The sequence below is a fragment of the Spea bombifrons genome, chromosome 2 (assembly GCF_027358695.1).
Source record: "Spea bombifrons isolate aSpeBom1 chromosome 2, aSpeBom1.2.pri, whole genome shotgun sequence".
Classification (NCBI taxonomy): domain Eukaryota; kingdom Metazoa; phylum Chordata; class Amphibia; order Anura; family Pelobatidae; genus Spea; species Spea bombifrons.
In genome coordinates, this window is record NC_071088.1 from 47,783,712 (window position 1) to 47,802,192 (window position 18,481).

Genomic DNA, 18,481 nt, shown 5'->3' on the forward strand with positions numbered 1-18,481 from the left:
ATTTAGCCCTGCTGGCAGCTGGTGAATGTCCGCGTGATGCACGCAGACAACCTGAGTGCCAGTGTGATGTGACCTGGGAGCATATGGGAGCAGAGTGGCATATCTGGGGAGCAAAGTGGCATATCTAGGGAGCAGAGTGGCATATCAGGGGGCAGAGTGGCATATCTGGGGGCATAAATCATTTCTGGGGGGGCAGAGTGGCATATCGGGGGGCTTAAAAAAAAAGGCTATTGGTTTTCCAAATATCTGTTTATATAGGCCTGCAACAACTAATCGAATTATATTAGTGAATGTTTTAGCCCCCTGTGGTTAATTTACTTTTTGTTTTGACTATTGTGTTAACCAAGGAAGTAGGTGAATGAATGTTTTTGTCAAAAGTAATGGAAAACTAAGTTCACCTCAATCTGATCAAAGTATATTAACTGATTTATCTCATAATTTATTTTACACTTGGTAGGAATTCAATTGTTGGAGAACATTGTGTATTCCAATGCTACACAGGAAGCTAGTTTTCTAGAAATAATATTGCGTCCCCATGGATGGATGGATCATTAGTTGTGGCTGTCTGCAGCAGCTGGAATTGGTATCTGTGGTTGTCAGTGAATTACTGTCTGTGCCAGTTTCATCTGAGCTGGTCTGCTTCGCTGATTTGTATAATACAGATTTCATCATTTGCTTTCATAAAAGAAAAGCAATATAAATGAGCCCAGGGGGATACTACTCGATCCCTTGATATATTTATCTCTTGCTACACTTAAAGAGAAATTTTCATTTAAAACAAACTTTACTTTTTTCATTAAACATTTATGAAAAACTATGAATGTGTGTTTTTGTATTAGATTTTCAACTACAAATTAGATGTTCTGATTTTCCAACAGTGATATTCTTTTTTTTTTTCTCAAAAACTTTTAGGAAAAAAAATGATTTTGATGATTTTTAATTCCATTACATACAGTCCTAACATTTGGACTCACCTCTCTCCATTGCTTACTCTCAACACCTTGAGTGTACATGACACACACTGGAAGAAAACAGAGTAAAAAGGTTACAAATCTAGTATGTTTGATTTTTTTCATTATTGTAATGTGTTTCTGTTTAGTGATAGACGAGGTTTAGTGAATAAACCCCTTGAAGAAAATAAATGCCAATAGGGGTTCTGTCAAACCTTATTTAAAGCACAATCTTTAATACAGAGTAAAACAAGGCAACATGCTCTTTCATACTTCTACCATTGATAACTTTAGTCTTTAGTGAACGAAAGGACTAAGGAATGGTCAAAAGGAAGGTTGGAGGTTATGCATTGGGTTTGGTTCACTTTCGTGACCCATGGAAAATACAGCCATTATTATTATTTTGCTATCTGAAGGGCTACATTTCCAACCTTAAACAGCCACTAAAAAATGCTACATTATAAGAAAAAGGCCATAAAAAAAGGCCATTTATAATGTTATAATGTATCAAATGTGCATATTTACTGTTTCAGAATAAGATAAAAACTTAAGAGGGAGTATTTGGTAATAACAAGACTCGTAATAAGACTTGTAATAGTCTACCTCTGAGGTCCCAAATGCCTTTATGACTCTATATCCTATGTACTCAGGTTTGACCCAAGGTCTCAGAGTGAAGCCCTGCTTCCACGAGGTCTCTTTTTATCTCCAGGCAGAGGAACAGTGTTTGGCAATGCCCAATCCTCACCCAATTCCCTCCAACTAAGGATGTCTGTGGCTAGTCCTGCCTCTACATATGTCTTACACGCAGCTAGCCCTGCCCAAAGCGAAGCGACTCCTACAGAAGAGGGAGAGTTCTGGGTAGCATAGCTTGGGAAATTCCTACAACTTTTTTTTGTAGAAAAACCAATAACCAATAAAAGGTATTGACTATTAAATGTTTCTTCTGATATATAACAATATAACACTTGCAAAGGCCCTTCCTCTTCAACCTCTAGTGGAAGGCCCTAAGCAGCTGCCTAACCTAGTATAAAGCATTGTTTATTATAACCTTGTATGAAGCTGCATACGATACTAAACATGCATATTCAAGTATGGCGGTATAAGTACTTACTGGGGTCTGATTTTGAAAATGTGTCTTTATCCAGCAGATTCCTGGGGAAATAAAGAGTTGGTAAACATCTTACATTGAACTCATTTTAGACATATTATGTCTGCACTAACATTACCTAGTCATAATCGAAATCCACATTATACCCTCAGAAATTGGATTCCCTTTCCTTAAAAGATATTCACACCACCTGATTAATGAAAGGTGCTCTGAGGTGCTGAATGTCTTATTATTTGAAAACAACAGCAGTACTTAAAGGGGAAATAATGGCAAGCATTTTGCACTAGGGTAGCACAGGACAGACCTCATAAATCCATCGCAGTAAATCCTCAAAAATGCATAACTGTAAAAAATGGTTAAATCCGACAACTTCACATAACCAGCTGTGCTTTAAATAACCAGATACCCTTACAGCGTACAATAAAGCGCATATGATGGCTGGAGTTACTCTTTAATTGCCTTAATTTGACCTATTTAACATTGCAGTAGAATATTAAAGTCTACGTTTAGGATTCATAGAATTGAATGCAGATAACTGAACCATATTTTATTGCACTAAATGATATAGCCAGAAGAGAGTGCTTGTGCTTTCAAGCATCCCATTGGATATGCAAGCAGATATGGTTTTAGAAAATGGATCTATTTGAAATCAATATAATTTAACCTCTTCAAGTTATTGACACTTTGGGCACAATGTGGACATTTCCACTAAGTAGTGTACTCACTTTTGTTGCCAAGGTTTAGACATTAATGGTTGTGTGTTGAGTTATTTTGATGGGAAAACCACATTAACACTGTTATACAGGCTGTACACTCACTAATCTAATTGTAGCAGAGTGTCATTTCTTCACTGTTGTCACATGAAAAGATATAATAAAATATTTACAAAAATGTGAGTGGTGTACTCACTTTTGTGAGATACTGTAGCTCCAATAATTTTAGCCTGTCTCTGAAGATGTTCATCTCCCAGTGACATTATTGCAGTTTTATGCAAACTGCTGTACTGTAGGGTACACAGATGCCGTAAAAAAAGAGTTTTTGGCAGAAATGATTTCCTTGAAGAGGTTAAATTTTATTGATTTCAGATAGATCAGTTTTCTAAAACCATATCTGCTTGCATATCCAACGGGATGCAAAAATGAGGGGTGTACTCACTTTTGTGAGATACTGTACCTGTAAACAAGTTAACAATTGAAGAGTGTCCTGAATAATAGCAACTACGTTGTGTTGTTGTATGTGAGGGGTTCATGCTAGCGAGTGCAAGAAGATGAGCCTTGGTTTACATCAAAATATATATAACAAATAACATATAAATGTGTGATTTATCTAATTTTTATAAATTGCCTTATATATTTAAATACTTTAAACAGAACGCAATAAGGTTTCATTCATTCTGTAAACTAGGCATGCCAACCTGACATTTTAGGAGTCCAAAGCAGGACACTTTGGAGGGGGGGATCGGACAGGAGCATCCGTACCTGTCCAGCCTATCTGCAAAGCTGAAGACCGGTATATGACATTATATTGCGGCCCTCTTGAAACATACATTACAAGGTTGTCTTTTGTGAACTGTGATTGAGGTCTGCCCTTGCTGAATTTCACCCTAACTGACCCATGATCCCCACAAATGCAGGACAGTGCCTGAAAATCGAGAGTGTCCCACTAAAAAGAGACACTTGCGAGCTATCTAATAAGGGGCCTAGAAGTTAGATGAGTGGGATTGCATTTGAAGTTTTTCAAATGTTTTAATGATTCATATAGCAGTAATATTCAACAGAAAAGGAAGTCAGATAAAGCACATCTGAAAAAAAACGTCATTGTCAAGCCCCATTTTCTATTCTTGTGTGTTAACACAGATAACACAATCTGACTTTCCTATCTTCCAGTCAAAAAACATGTGAACAAACTTAAGGTAGAAATGTATATGTATTACTGTTTGTTGTTAAAACCTGATGGCATACTTTTGGATAAGGTGTAAAAAAAGGAAATGAAAATAAACATTAAGAAGATGCTTATCTGGGCGATGTAAAACAATGTGTGCGCAAAAAATCTGTGAACAAAAAAAAAGCAGGGCACAAAGTGAACAAAACAAAAAAGAGGACAGTCAAATCCTAGTATGCATTAATGAAGAAAGCCAAAGACTGGTATTTGTCCTGAATATTACATAGCCTGTAAAGTATAGGAATAGTTACAATTTAAATGAACCCAGTTATTATTAGGCCAAATATAAGGTAATAGTAATAGATTTCTTTGTTTGAAATCGGTAAAGGGTTAACAATTATGTCTTATAGAATTTACATATATACTGTCATGCACAGTATACTATTTTTTTTCTTAAATCCTGTAAGTTTATGTTGACATATTTAGGGTACGCCATTAAAAGAGTTAAATGACCGTAATCATTTTAGATTATATGGTGACACTGTTTCAAATAAGACACCACACGAAAAGGGTGCTCTCTTGTATGGAGTTAAAGTCGGAAAATTCTCATCTAACTAATTACAATAATTACTGCCTAACCCGGGATATTGCAATATAGCTAAATCTAACAGGTGTCTTTGTTCATTTGCTTGCATTTAATTGAGTTGGATAATACGGTGTAAAATTAAAATAGCAATGCTTAAAAAAATAAAGACATACAGCCCCCTGATAACAAATTCAACTTTCTGCCCAATTTCAGAGATTTTTTTGACCCAGCTCTAGTGGTAATTTAATAATGATCTGGCCCCGTGGCAGAGGAACTTGTGAGAATAGTTCCACCACGGAATAAAGCCTCAAATGATTAACCAGAATATATGCAGAGCTACGGCATAGGACCATCCAGTGCTACGTCCATGGCATATGATCTACAAGGACCAAGGCTTGTAAAGCAATGCTGTTGACCAACATAAAGTGATTTATTGTTGCCACGCAACCCCAAAAGGTCAGAATGGAGGGTAAGGAAACGGTAGTGACAGCACACCTTGTGGGCCTCTTTACTTCATTTAGGGATAAGGGTGAACATAAAGAACTATGGCAATACATACTGTAATTTGGACACACTATTATCCTCTTCCTGTCGTTCAAACATGAAACATGGGAATCAATTACTGTATTTTATGGATACAATATATGCTAATACATCTGCTTTTTGCCCATGACACTCCACTGAGACTGTCCTTACTAAAGTTACTAATGACCTACTCACTGCTAAATCCAAGGGTCACTGCTCCATGCTAATCCTACTGGACCTTTCTGCTGCTTTCAACACTGTGGACCACCCTCTTCTCCTTCAAACTCTTCATGCTCTTGGTTTTCGTGACACTGTTCTCTCCTGGTTCACTTCCTACCTCTCTGATCGTACCCTCAGTGTTTCCATCTCCAGTAACACTTCCCCTCTCCCTCTTAGTCGGGGTCCCCGAAGGCTTTGTTCTAGGACCCCTTTTGTTCTCTCTTTACACTTCCTCACTTGGCACACTAATCTCATCATTTGGCTTTCAATACCACCTGTATGCTGATGTACACCCAGATCCATCTATCCTCTCCTGATCTCTCTCCCTCTGTCTTAGATCACATCACTAACTGCCTTGCGTCTGTCTCTACCTGGATGTCTGCACGTTTCCTGAAACTCAATATCTCCAAAACCAAACTTCTCATCTTCCATCCCTCCAATGCTAAGATTCCCTCATTAGTTTCCCTTAATGTTTCCCTTAATGTCAATGGTGCTATCATCTACCCGTCTACTCATGCTTGCTGTCTTGGTGTCACCATTGACTCTGACCTCTCGTTCGCCCCCCACATTCAGTCTTTCTCTAAAAACTGCCGTCTCCATCTTAAAAACATTGCCCACATCCGTCCCTTCATAACACAGGATGCCACTAGGGCTCTTGTCCATGCCCTTATTATCTCCCACCTTGATTATTGTAACTCTGTCTTAGCCTTCACAGTGATTCCCCTTCTTACATCTCCTCACTCATCTCTAAATACACTTTAGAGTCCCTCTGCTCATCCAATGATTTCTATTACTATACTAGTACACAGATTAGAGGCTGCATGAAAGCTCTGAGAGTTTAACTGCTGAGCTGCATCTGCTTGGTGACAATCAGCAGGTCGCATGATCAGAACCCAAATATGATAAGCTGCTATAGCAACAAGGACTGGCTATACTCTTTACATTTTCAGAGGTAGTGCATTAGGAAGACTTCTTTGGTGGAAGTCCATTGCTTGTGCAGATTGCATAAATGTTCACCTTAGCTCGGTCAGATGGAAAGAGATGGGATGGAACACTGATTGAACAAACTTAGCTCAGTTTGCTCAAGGTAGTGGTGGGGTAAAGCACAAAGTTTGGCTGGGTGCTGAATTTGCCAATGGTGGCATCTGGACCTATATAGGAACTGTTTGTAATGCTGGAAGAGTGCGTTTAAATATGGTCTGTAAAACCGGAGCAATTTGGTCCATACTGTGTTCTAAAGTCTCTATACGGGCTTTGCAGATAATCAGTAGTCTCCTTTGTTATGCTCAGCGTCCAAGAATCAGAACCCTGGTGCATAGATCTTAACACAAACCAGAGTTGCCTATAAAAACTAGGTGGAGTTCTTCAACCTCCAGCCACCTTTCCCAGGATACAAGAGGCCAGAATAATCAGGATACAAGCTACATCGCAACAGGAGTGAAAATAAAACAAGGCATAGAGTGGTACAAGTACACAGACTAGAGACCATACAAATGCAAGGCTGAACTGGATCTGTGAATTTATATGCCTGCTAACTATCAGAATTTAATATGACAAGTAGCTATGGCAACAGCTCCTTACATTCTAGGAAGGCGGAAGCCACATGTGGAACCATGACAATAGGCCTATGAACCCCTAGAATTAGTGCCTATTTTCAGAGCAATTGTATCCAACCCTGTCAAGTAACATGCATCAGCAATGAATTCTTCTTCCTACATTAATAAATTGTGGCCCTGCTCCTTTCTTAGTTCCACTGGGTCAGCAAAATCTTCTGCTGCGGGGAATACTTATTTATATTATTATAAACATTATTCCACATTACCCTGAATATATTTAACAGCAAGAAGCAAATAACAAAAGGGGATATTGGAACAGCAGAATTGCAGAATGTTGAAACTATAACCCAGCCAAATTACAAAAGTTACCTCCAAGCTCTACTCTTTGACCAAATTAAATACCAGTAAATATAGTCCCAAACTTGTAATGCCATCACCCAATGCTATATGTAATCAGTCATGTTTATTGAGGTTCAATGCCGGAAAGCATAAAGGATATTCATAACTAGCAGAGTTCTCAACCAAGACCAATAACGGCTTTTCACAGAAAGCATGTATAATTACGGTATATGGGGACAGTGTAAATGAAATGTGGCTGTGAAAAAATTAGCTTCTATTGTATATCCAGACTGCAGAGAAAGGCAGAAACCAAGATGGCAAAAGAAGTGCTACCGTATAACCATTCTGGAATAATATCATTGCTCAATATCCCTGTCAGATGTCAAATGTGAAAGAGACTCCTCATAAGGTTTATCACTATAATCTTTATTCTCCATATTCTATTCTGCAGTTCTAGTTAGCTTGGGTGTAAGAATTACAATTATATTTAGTGCATATAGTTGGAATATTGAGATCACGCACTCAGCTATTAGCTAGTATTGTCTCCTCCCCTGGCTCCTGGAATACTTGGAGCCTGGGGTAGGAGGATTTACTGTGGGCCGTGCAGTTTTCAGTTTATGTATCCTATGAATTATTGATTCATTTTTATTTTCTATGGCCATTTTATTTATTATCTATTAAAAGTTATGTTTTAGAGATCACAATTTACTGACAACTTATTGGCTTGGGTTTAACCCCTTATGCATTTCCGGGGACACATGCTGTTATTAATCAGATGGTAAATGTTCAAATTATCTTTGCTGGAAAATGTCTAAACAAAATATAATCATTTGGAAATGTTATAATATAACTGGTGCGTTAAAAACATAAGACACAGACATAAAAAATATCTCTCCAATTTACACTGACTGCACATTGGCTTACAAAACAAGATTTACTCATGCAAGGGTAATTCATGAATATTATGAGTTCTGTGAAAACATCTGCAAGTTTAATAGTTTTAATGGCCCCACTTGGCACGATTGAATGATCTCTCCCTGCGCGCGGCGTCTGACTGATCCAGTGTGTAAGAAGTAACATTCTATTCAGTTCATGCGTGATGGATGCAGCATGGAGGAAGACGTACACAACTCCCGCAGGTATCTGCTGTTTGGATACAAGATGGCACAGACAAGCTCTTGGGTAGCAAACATGGCACAGTCAGTCTGTTTGGGGTAAAATATGGCACAAGAAGGTTATCCGGAGCACTGACAAGCTGTCTGGTGGCAAAGATGGCACAAACAAGCTGTTTGAGGGTACTGATAAGCTATTTGAGGACAAAAATGACATAGACAAGAAGGTTGGGGCAAAGGTGGCACATACAAGCTGTTTGGGGCACATGTGGCACACACAAGCTGTTTGGCACTGTAGGACTTGGTGAAGTCGGGGGCCCCGGGACAATTTTCGCACTGGGGCCCTGTGGTTTCTTGTTAAACCCCTTGTATTGAAGATATGTCGCATTCATTGCGACTTCATGAAAGGAAAGAAAATACAGAGCTTTGATTAAATCAGGGCTACTGATCACATATCCAGTCCTTAGGGGCAGCAAACAGGCCACATCTTTGCATATCCCACCATATGTGCAGAAATATTTCAAGAAAGGATTCACAGTTCCTCTTTGCAGTCCTCAAGTACCTGAGTTGTGCAGCCCTGGTTTAGATTATGTTGTGAAAGTGGAGATGGTTATTTTTTCAAGTTTATTGTTGTATAAAATGAATAAAAATTACGTTTTTCTTATTTTAAAAAATTATTGTTTTATTTGTTTAATCTAATTTACACTATGTGGACGAAGGTATTGGGGCACCTGATCATTACACCAGCAGGGAGTTTTATGACACTGCATTCTAAATACACAGACATTAAAATGTAGTTGGTCCCCCCTTTGCTATAACAGCTTCAACTCTTCTGTGAAGGCTTTTCCACAAGATTTTGGATTGTGGGAAGCAGAGCATTTGTGTGGTTAGACAATGATGTGGGATGAGAACACCTGGCTCGCAATCTCCGTTCCAGTTCATTCCAAAGGTGTTCTATAGGGTTAAGGTCAAAGCTCTGTCAAGGGCCAGTCAAGTTCTTCCACACCAACCTCATCCAACCACATCTTTATGGACCTTGCTTTTTGCACCGCCATGCTGGAATAGAAAAGGGCCTTTCCAACAAAGTTGGAAGCATAGCATTGTCTAAAATGTCCTGGTATGCTGAAGCATGAGGATTTCCCTTCACTGGAAGTAAAGGGTCTAACCCAACCCCTGAAAAGCAGCCCCATACCATTATCCCTCCACCACCAAACTTGGCACCACTTAGCTCACTAACCACTGTTTCCACACATATGCACATAAGTCTGAACCCACAGCATTCCCTAAGCCAGTGCTTCATCTGATTGGACATAAGTACCTCAATTGTACACATCTCCTGAACATAAAATATGTGGGGGCGGGGAAACGGGCAAATAAATATAGGACGATTTTGCAGAATTCTCTGTATATATGCAAGGATCACAAAAAATAAATGGGGCCAAACAGCTATCATATGCATTAAAGTGATGAATTTAATTGTACACAAATAGGGACATAAACGAGGACCACAATACATGAGATATTATGATAAATTCATGTCACATTTGTATGCCTTTCATGTCTTTCCTATGCGTCTACGAGTAGGGCTTTCACAAATCAATGTATACTGTACTGTTCAGTGTGCCACATATTCCCTACGCTATTAACACAGTTGATTAAACATGGTAAGCATTGACATTTTTTAAAGAAATCTGTCTGCCAGAAACATTTAATCGTCTCATTTAAATAACTTATTATTTTATAACTTATAATCAATAATGTATAATTTGCTCCTTTAAGAAAAGGTCTGACCAGTTAGAGAGATTCATTCAGTTTATACATATAAATGTAGAATGGCAAGGAGAAGTGACCCAATATCTATGTAAAAATGCAAATAATTTTTATTATTGCACCAAAAAAGTACAATAATTAAAACGTGGTTTGATCTCCATAAATGCTTTCTGTAATCTGTTCTAAAAAAAACCCACAACTGCAATAATACCTAGTAACACGTGAGATGTGACTATTCAATGATAACATAGCATCGGAAAGGTTTTCTGCATGTTGGCAAGCATATACTTACAGAAACAAGTATATGACCTGACAGTTAACTTAAAGGTGCTGTGATATAACTTGACAACCTAGGACAGTGAAAGAACCGCTAATGTCAAATAATAAAAGAAGTAGTATCTAAAAGAAAGCATTGAAAATAGCTGTTGGTCATTTTTGATAGACATTGAGCTGTGTTAATAATTTATACCAAAATAGAGACAGTTGAGTTTTAGACATTCAGAAACAGGGGATACCACTATATATATATATATATATGGAATGGAATTATCTACTTGATGTTGGGCCATATTTACAAATGTAATGGATTTATGTTCCAGCAGTCCTAGCCACAAATACCACTGCTGCCTCAACTCGTTCTGTAAGACTCATCTCTTTACAGAAGTTTGGTAAATTCGGCGGCTCTTACTGTGACGTCCTCTCCCATATCCACCTATCTGAGGAGAAGACGTCACCTAGCGTAATTTTGACCTCACTTGAACTCGGGGCAATATGAACTTTCCAATTCTCCAATCGGAGGAGAGGACATCACTACAAGAGTCATCATTTTGCACTCACTTGAACTGAGGTCAAAATGGCAGCGCTTGCAGTAACATCCTCTGCCCCAATTGGAGGGATGGGGAAATTATGTCACAGCAAGCACCACCATATTGCCCTCAGTTCAAGTTTTTGCATTGAAGTTCTCTCCTGCGATTGGAAGTCCCCTCAGGGTTATGTCCTTGGAGATGCGGAGAGTGAGAAAATGGAAGTGTATGTGGGCACCAGGCAAAGAATTAAAAACGACCCCATATTTTTAGCCGATCTCAATGGACAGGAAACAAAATTTGCTGCCTGAAAATGAATGGGCCAAAAAACAAACTGAAAAATTTGTCTGAATCTTTTGGCCTATTTGTACACGACTACTGTATACATTTACCCAGCTGCTGCTACTTGTACAATTGACAGCCTGAAGGATAACCCAGGTATCTCTGTCTCTGTAGTATCCTGTGAAACTGGAAGGGGTGCAGTGAAAAATGCCCCCCCTACAGTTTGGTGACATAAGTTGCTTTAACACCCATTAACTCTAACACCATATACTAACACACACTTTCCCCCTCTATTCCCTTCTCCCAGATGCTACTTCGGGTTTACCTTCTGGTCCAAGGGGGGAAGGTAAAGAGTGTCCCCTGGCTACTTGACACCCCAGCAAATTAGCTACACACTAGCACAGTCTTAAACACACTCATTATAACACATACTTATATGTACTAACACTCACGTATAAACACTGTAACATGACACATGAAGAGGGTGGCTGCGGGAGATGCCCTGGGTCAGGCCAAAGGATAGTATTAGGGAGGCTTATAGGATGTTTGGGGGGTCAGTTGTGGCTTCGCTACAATGAGCAATTTAGGCAAATAATCAGGCAGGGTGTCCGCTGGAGCCTTAAGGACATGGCATTGTGGTAGCCCGTCATAGTGCCAGTGTCATTGCCTTTCAAGGACTGTGTCACAGCCTTTTAATAGACGCAGCCGGCATTTCTGGAACCTTAGGGCCCCTGCTCGATTACAGAAGAGGTACTGCTGGAAATGTATTTAGGGGTTGTGCATGTGGGGGACAATCTGCCAATTCTAACATGTGTGTTTGGGATGTAATGACTCATACCCCCTGCCATGGCGTTCCCAGTCACGCAATTTGCGCAGGGTGTTTTATGAGCTTTTAGTTGACTTGGTTGGCCTGATGGGTGAGTGTTTATGTCAGTGGAGGAATTTAGCCTATTTAGGCCCTTTTTTGTTTTGGCACTTTTTGGGGCTTTCAGAGTAGGGAAGTTGGTAAGCCCCAATAGGAGAGTTCACGGTAGTTTACAGTTTGAGGATTTACTGCTGGATGAGGAGTAGTAAAGGTTAAGGTTCGGGGTCTAAGACTGACCAGGCTCACTTTTTGATCCTGCAGGGTTTGCCAGGGAGCCCTTTGTGCCCAACTAGGGCTGCTCAGGCATTTCTTTATATCAGGCAGCAGTTGGGCAGATCTCTTCTGATTTAACAAGCCAGTTAAATACCAGGGGAATCTAATCGGTTTTGGTCAAGGACAAGGTGACCTGGAAGCTGCCTCGCCATGCCTAGGTTCACTGGGTGCCCCAGGTCCTGTTGCTTTATATGGAGGGGATCAACTTGGGTCATGTCCCCATCCGGGTTTTAATCGCCAACATGAAGGCAGATTTTAAGCAATTTTTGGGCGGATACTGCCAGACGTTGTGTGGTCAGAAATGGTTACCCACCTGCGGTGGCAAGTTCTCATGCGGGTATTAAGCGTGCTAGGAAGCAGGTCAATGAGACCATTTCTCAGCTTTTGGCCTTAGGGGGCAGTGATTGTGAAGCATTGGCGGCTGGATGGGGATCCCTCTGGTTTATTTCTGCAAGACGGAGTTCACCTTTCAGACATAGGGTTGGATATGTTGCTGAATATCCAAACTGGCTTGGCGTGAGCGGTCGAGGTGTTGGGGGGCCAGTGAAATGCAAGGTGGTCACATTCCTTGTCCAAGGGTTAACAAACCATAGAGGTGGTTTGACTAATGGTGCACAAGCCTCTGGCCTAACTGTAGGGCATTTTTTGGGCTGGTGCCCTCGTGAGTCCAGTTCGTTATTATGGGCTACTGGGCATGGGGGACCAGTGGTCTCGACGGTGATATAATTGGTACACCTTTGCCAGCCTGTGGTAGTTATGTTGGTGGTTTCACTTGGTGATTGTGGTTAAAAGTGCAATGCGTTGGCTCAGATTACGTTTGTTAATTGAATATGATGTTTATGATAAGTGACACATGAAGTGTCATACGGAAACATAGAATTTGAAGGCAGATTAGCATTTGGACCATCTAATGTGCCATTTTTCCTGATGTAAAATCAGTCCTTGGTCAGGTCCTAAAGAGCTTTATGTATATCCCATGCCTGTTAAAATTCAGTCCACTACGTCTGCTGGGAGACAGTGCTATTTATCTACTGCCACCTCAGTAAAGTAGAACTTCCTTATGTTACTATGCCTCTGACCCTCTAGTTTTAGACTATGACCTCCTGTTCTAACATTGCTCCTCCTTTTAAATAAGTGTGCCTCCTGTACTTTGTTGAATCCCTTGAAGTACTTAAATGCTTCTATTGCACCCCCCTCGCTCTTCTTTCCTCCAAGCTATACATATTAAGATCCTTTAATCTTCCCTGAGAACTCTCTCCCAAATGTGTCAAAAGCCTTTTGGAGATGGGGTCTCCAGAACTGTATGCAATACTCTAGGTGAGGCCTGGCCAGAGACCTGTAAAGTGGCATAACCACTAGACTTGGGTGCCGGCCAAGTCTTCGTGTTGGTCTTCGCAAGAAAAACCCCCACAGAAGTCATTGGTCTCCCCAGACCAAGTTGCTCCAGGGTGCACCTTGCTCTTTGCCAGGGAGATTCAAATCACCATTGCTCCAAGGCAAAGTTGCTTAGAGCAGTTGTCTAAGACTCAGCTGCCTTCATTGGTTGATGCCAGAGGAGCTCCCTGCCGGCGACCAATAGAGTTGCTCGTACTGACCTTAAACTCCTGATGCCGAAACTTGGCCTGGGGAGACCACTGGTCTCCTGGCTCCAGAAGATAAAGGTCCGTAAGAGCATGGGACTCCTTTAGCAGCAACCAATGAAAGACAGCTGCTCTTCATCGGTTGATACCAAAGGAGCTCCCTGCCGGCAACCAATAGAGTCGCTCTTACGGACTTTTAACTCCTACAGATTCACATTCCCGTTAACCCCTGCAATGCTAAGTAGACAAGGTAGGTTAGGGGCAATGACTTGTATGGGAAGAAGGGACCAGGGAGATTACTTAGGAGGTACTTCGTATACGTTTACCCGCTGCCGTATTAGTTTATTCGGTATTCAGTTTGAACAACGAAAATGCAGCGGTTTTCGTTTTCATGTTCTCCCGAATACTAATGAACAAGACTAATAATCACCTCCCTCTTGGTAATGCCTCTCCCTATGCAACCCAGCATTCTGCTTGCTTTTTCAGACATTTTATTGCATTGTTTGCTTACCATTAAGTCATCAGAAATAATTACTCCTAAGTCCCTCTCTTCTGTTGTCACCGACTGAACAGTTCCCCCAATGCTATTTTTTTTTTAAACTGCAGCTGCCACACTCTCGACCATTCTCCTAATTTTCTTAAATCATTTGAGTTATGTCTACTCTGTTGCAGACCTTTGTATCATGGAAGCCATAACATTTGGATCTTCTGTAATATTACTAATAAAATATTATTGTACCTCCTTTTAATAGTTTATTAAAGCTGTTGGAATCTACTGTTTATTAACATATAAAAAAAGAAACCATGATGGCGGTAAACGCTAAAAATAAAACAACAATTAAGTATCAGATATGTGAACTAGGCTGCTCAACAGATGGATGAAGCAACTGTTTTACCACACCTGAAATAAAAAAAAAACTATAAAAAGTAAAGACAACTGGAGCGCCCCAAGTGTTATCAATAAAGATAAAAATGTGAGCAGGTTGGAAAAGCTGTTGGAATCTATTTGTTATTGCACTTCAGCAGCGTTTCTGCTCATGGTTCTCTTTTCTGATAAAACCAGGAAGTATTCCAATAACTAATATTTTCATGTATCTTTGTGATATGTGGTTAGAAACGTTGCTATCGATAACATTTTTAATGACTGGTTGACATTGTTATCCATTATCCAACAACACCTTCCAGCAGCCCAGTGCCCAACCATGTTTTAACATTTTAATGACTAGCCTCCTATCCTTGTAGTTAAAATAAACAGATCATTTAAATTTTTTCATACCCTGTGCATTAATATACTTATGCACTTCCCAATGTCCCATGCCGGGATATAGGTCAACATGTGATATGACGTGGGTGGTGACCTGATATCACGGATGTTGTCTCCTACTCTTTTCCTACGTGCAATGTGACACGAGGGGCCTCCAGTTTTACAGGTATGGACATCCTTTACATGAGGCGCCATTAGCTCCATCCCAACTTACCCGAACAGGTAAGTATTTGCAATGCAAGGGAAGGTAGTCAACAATCTTTTTGTAGGCACCCAAAAGCATGTCATCATTGGACAACCCTGCTTTCCGGTTTCAACGCAGGGACGAATATCTAAAAATCTTTAATATCTACCATGCAATATTTGAAATAGCATAAAAAATACACTTGTTTAAAAGGGTTAATTAGAGGTATGAATAAGGGCAAGTCATTATTATGGAACCATGAATGCTTGATTACATTCAGGTTATTTATATGCATATTTTCTGATGTGTATATAGATATCACATAAACTTTTAGGACTATAGGCCTATACTATACACTCATACCCATCAAACATTCTAAACTCCTGGAAAAGCAATGAAAAGAAAAGTATTTTGATGTAACTAATAATACATGCACATAATGCATACCAAAATCAAGATAAAATGTTCCAGCACGCGTCAGCTCCCAATTAGTGAATATACCTCTAAAAGGGCAGTTGCAATCTCTATAAGAATATACTGTATACAAGAGCTGGAAGTTTGCATATAGCCATTTGGTGATTGTGCTGTGCTGGTGGATTGTATATGACCCCCTGGCCCAAAAACAAATGTGGCCCTCTGTAATAATTGCATAGCTTTCAGTACACTTAACAAATCGATAGCTTCCTCTATGTTCTATCACTAATAACCATGTTCTGAGCCTTCAGCTTCTAATTGGTATGGGACTCTTCCAATTAAAACATTAAAAAGAAGTGGAGTAAAAAGGAACGTGAGAGTAAACACATTACGGGAATGCCAAATTTATTCATAGATATAAAGATATAGCATAATTTTTTAGATAAGTTTGGAAGTCGGGGCAGATGTGAATAAGAGCCAACAGTGGAACCTAGATATACAGAGCAACTGACTGTATAGAAATACAAACGGAAGCTCACATTCTCTATACATATACAAGGATAGCAGGTAAGAGTCAGTAAAACTACTGAGGGCCGGCAAGAGGGGCAGTAGCTGGGCTACTCTCATTTGAAGATTCTGGACTACTGCCCATTACATAAAGTTAGGCATCCTTTACACCACGACTGGGTGCTTTCAGTGCTCCTTTCACTGTTTCTCTCACAGTCTCTTTTGGTGGATACGTACTGGACAAGACTAGTTAAAGTGCACATAACACGTTGTCTAGTTAAGGGCCACTATATTCCTGATAATCGTTGTGATCACAAATATCAGTACGCCTATATTTTGAGTTACAGGTCCTGGTGAAGTCTGAAATCTACATTTTGATCTAATGGGCTCTATGGTCTATGCTAAACCAACTGGGCCATTTGGCTGAGGAGTAAAGACAGTTTGTTTTCGCCAGACAAATATAAAATCGAAACCGCAACAATATAAGGGTGTAATATCCATCCCTTCACATTCTGACTCTGTTTGAGCAGAGAGTCCGTATAAAGACCTATATATGCATGGATAGCTAGAAACTGGCAGTCCATGTAAATATACATGACAATTAGCTGGCAGTCTGTTCGTAGATACATAGTGAAACTGACATATGTACAGATACACAAGGGAGTCTATATTATTTTATTTATTGTTTTATATAGCACCATCATATTCCGTAGCGCTGTATACAGACTTGTACAGCAATTTGTATTAATTGGTCGTTCTATATACGTATACATGGAGAAGAATTAAAAATAATAAGATACAAAACCGATGTGGTATATAAGGAAACTACAAAAGAGTCATTATTTATTTACTGAGAGATATCTTCGTGGCAGAGAAGCTCCAAATGCATCATACTACCGTTTATGCGTTAGAAAAGAGGTCTGGGCATAGACCTGTTCCTTTTAAATGCAATGTGCTTCTTAACTTTTACCAGCATAATCATAAAAATCGATGTAATACCGGGCTGCATAACACTGCCAACCAATTAAAGGTATATACACAAGTCCTATAAGTCACAAGGGCGTCACTTTGAATGATATATCTATATATGATGTATACTGATCGTCCGCTAATTGCTCGCCTGAAACATTTGTGCGTTCATCGGGCCGAGATGTGCATTTAAATAGAAAGCCATCCATCGGGGCTGGCAATTTCCGCTGAAAAGTTGAATGTCCATATGATGGGAAAAGGTGCTTTAGTTTATAGACGGAGACGAGCGGACGCCAGGAGACACCCACATGAGCCCTAACAGTCTACCGAGAGACATTTAGGAAGGGATATGATCCGCGTTTTGCACGTACCTGCAGGATACAGTCAATTCAACTCTGGTGGCTGGGATTTCCCCGCAGACGGGGTCGGAGTCCGAGGATTCCTCCATGTCCTGCAGTCTGTCCATCTCCATGCCTCTTACTTGGGTTTTCCTATTCCGTGCCGCCTGCCTCTCGCCACTCTATTTTACCGCTATGTATTTTCCTCTTTCTTCCATACCCTTATTTCTCAGTATTCCTCCTCCCTCCCTATCTAATTTATCTTATTGCCTCTCCGCCAACCCTCCCCCTTCGCGGCTTTTTTTCACTGTATGCACCTCTCTCTCCGTGAATTCCTCTCTCTGCTCCTCTATCCTGTGGTATTGCTCAGTGTATGTATAGTGTGTATCTCTACCCCGCTTACCATTTCTGCTGATATGCTTTCCTCTATATCTGGCTCCTTTCCTCTATTAAAACGTGTGTATATCAATCAGTTTCTCTGTTCTTATGCTACTAAGTAGCCCTTTAATGTCCTTTATTTGTGCCTGGTTTCCTCAATAAGCTCCCTCTATGTGTAGTATGGCTTTCCTTTCCAATGCCCCTTTTAGCATCTAACTGCTACGCCCTTATCCTCTTCCCCCTATCCATGTAGCTGTCTTCACTCCATTTATTCCCCATGTTTATTGTATATTTCCATATCTCTCTAGTTAAATCTTCCTTTTCTGGCTCTTGCTTGTATGTTGTTATCAATCTATCTCTCTCCCTCTCTTTTTCTCTGCTTGTTCCTCACTAAGCCTCTCCCGCTTTTCTGTGTGAGCTTCCTCTCTCCCTCTAGTATGTCTAGCAGCTCACATTGCTTTCTATGTATATGATTCCTTCTCTTTCTACAGGTAATATATGAAGCATATATATGTCTCATGTTAAATAATCTCTCTCACGCTCCTTTCTCTCTCTCTCTTTGGCTACATTATTCAGTA

General features: G+C 40.1%; 1 protein-coding gene across 1 annotated transcript in view; it reads right to left on the reverse strand.

Annotated features, from left to right (window-relative positions):
• The window catches only part of LOC128475320 (copine-5-like), an 84,072-nt gene extending 65,805 nt beyond the window's left edge, over positions 1-18,267 (reverse strand). The window contains exons 1-3 of the mRNA XM_053457809.1: positions 17,559-18,267; positions 2,062-2,102; positions 975-1,021 (exon numbers count right to left, since the gene is read on the reverse strand). Coding sequence (XP_053313784.1) covers positions 975-1,021; positions 2,062-2,102; positions 17,559-17,659 — 189 coding nt within the window. The 5' untranslated portion in view covers positions 17,660-18,267. The remainder of the gene's footprint in view (positions 1-974; positions 1,022-2,061; positions 2,103-17,558) is intronic.
• Positions 18,268-18,481: the final 214 nt, after the last annotated feature.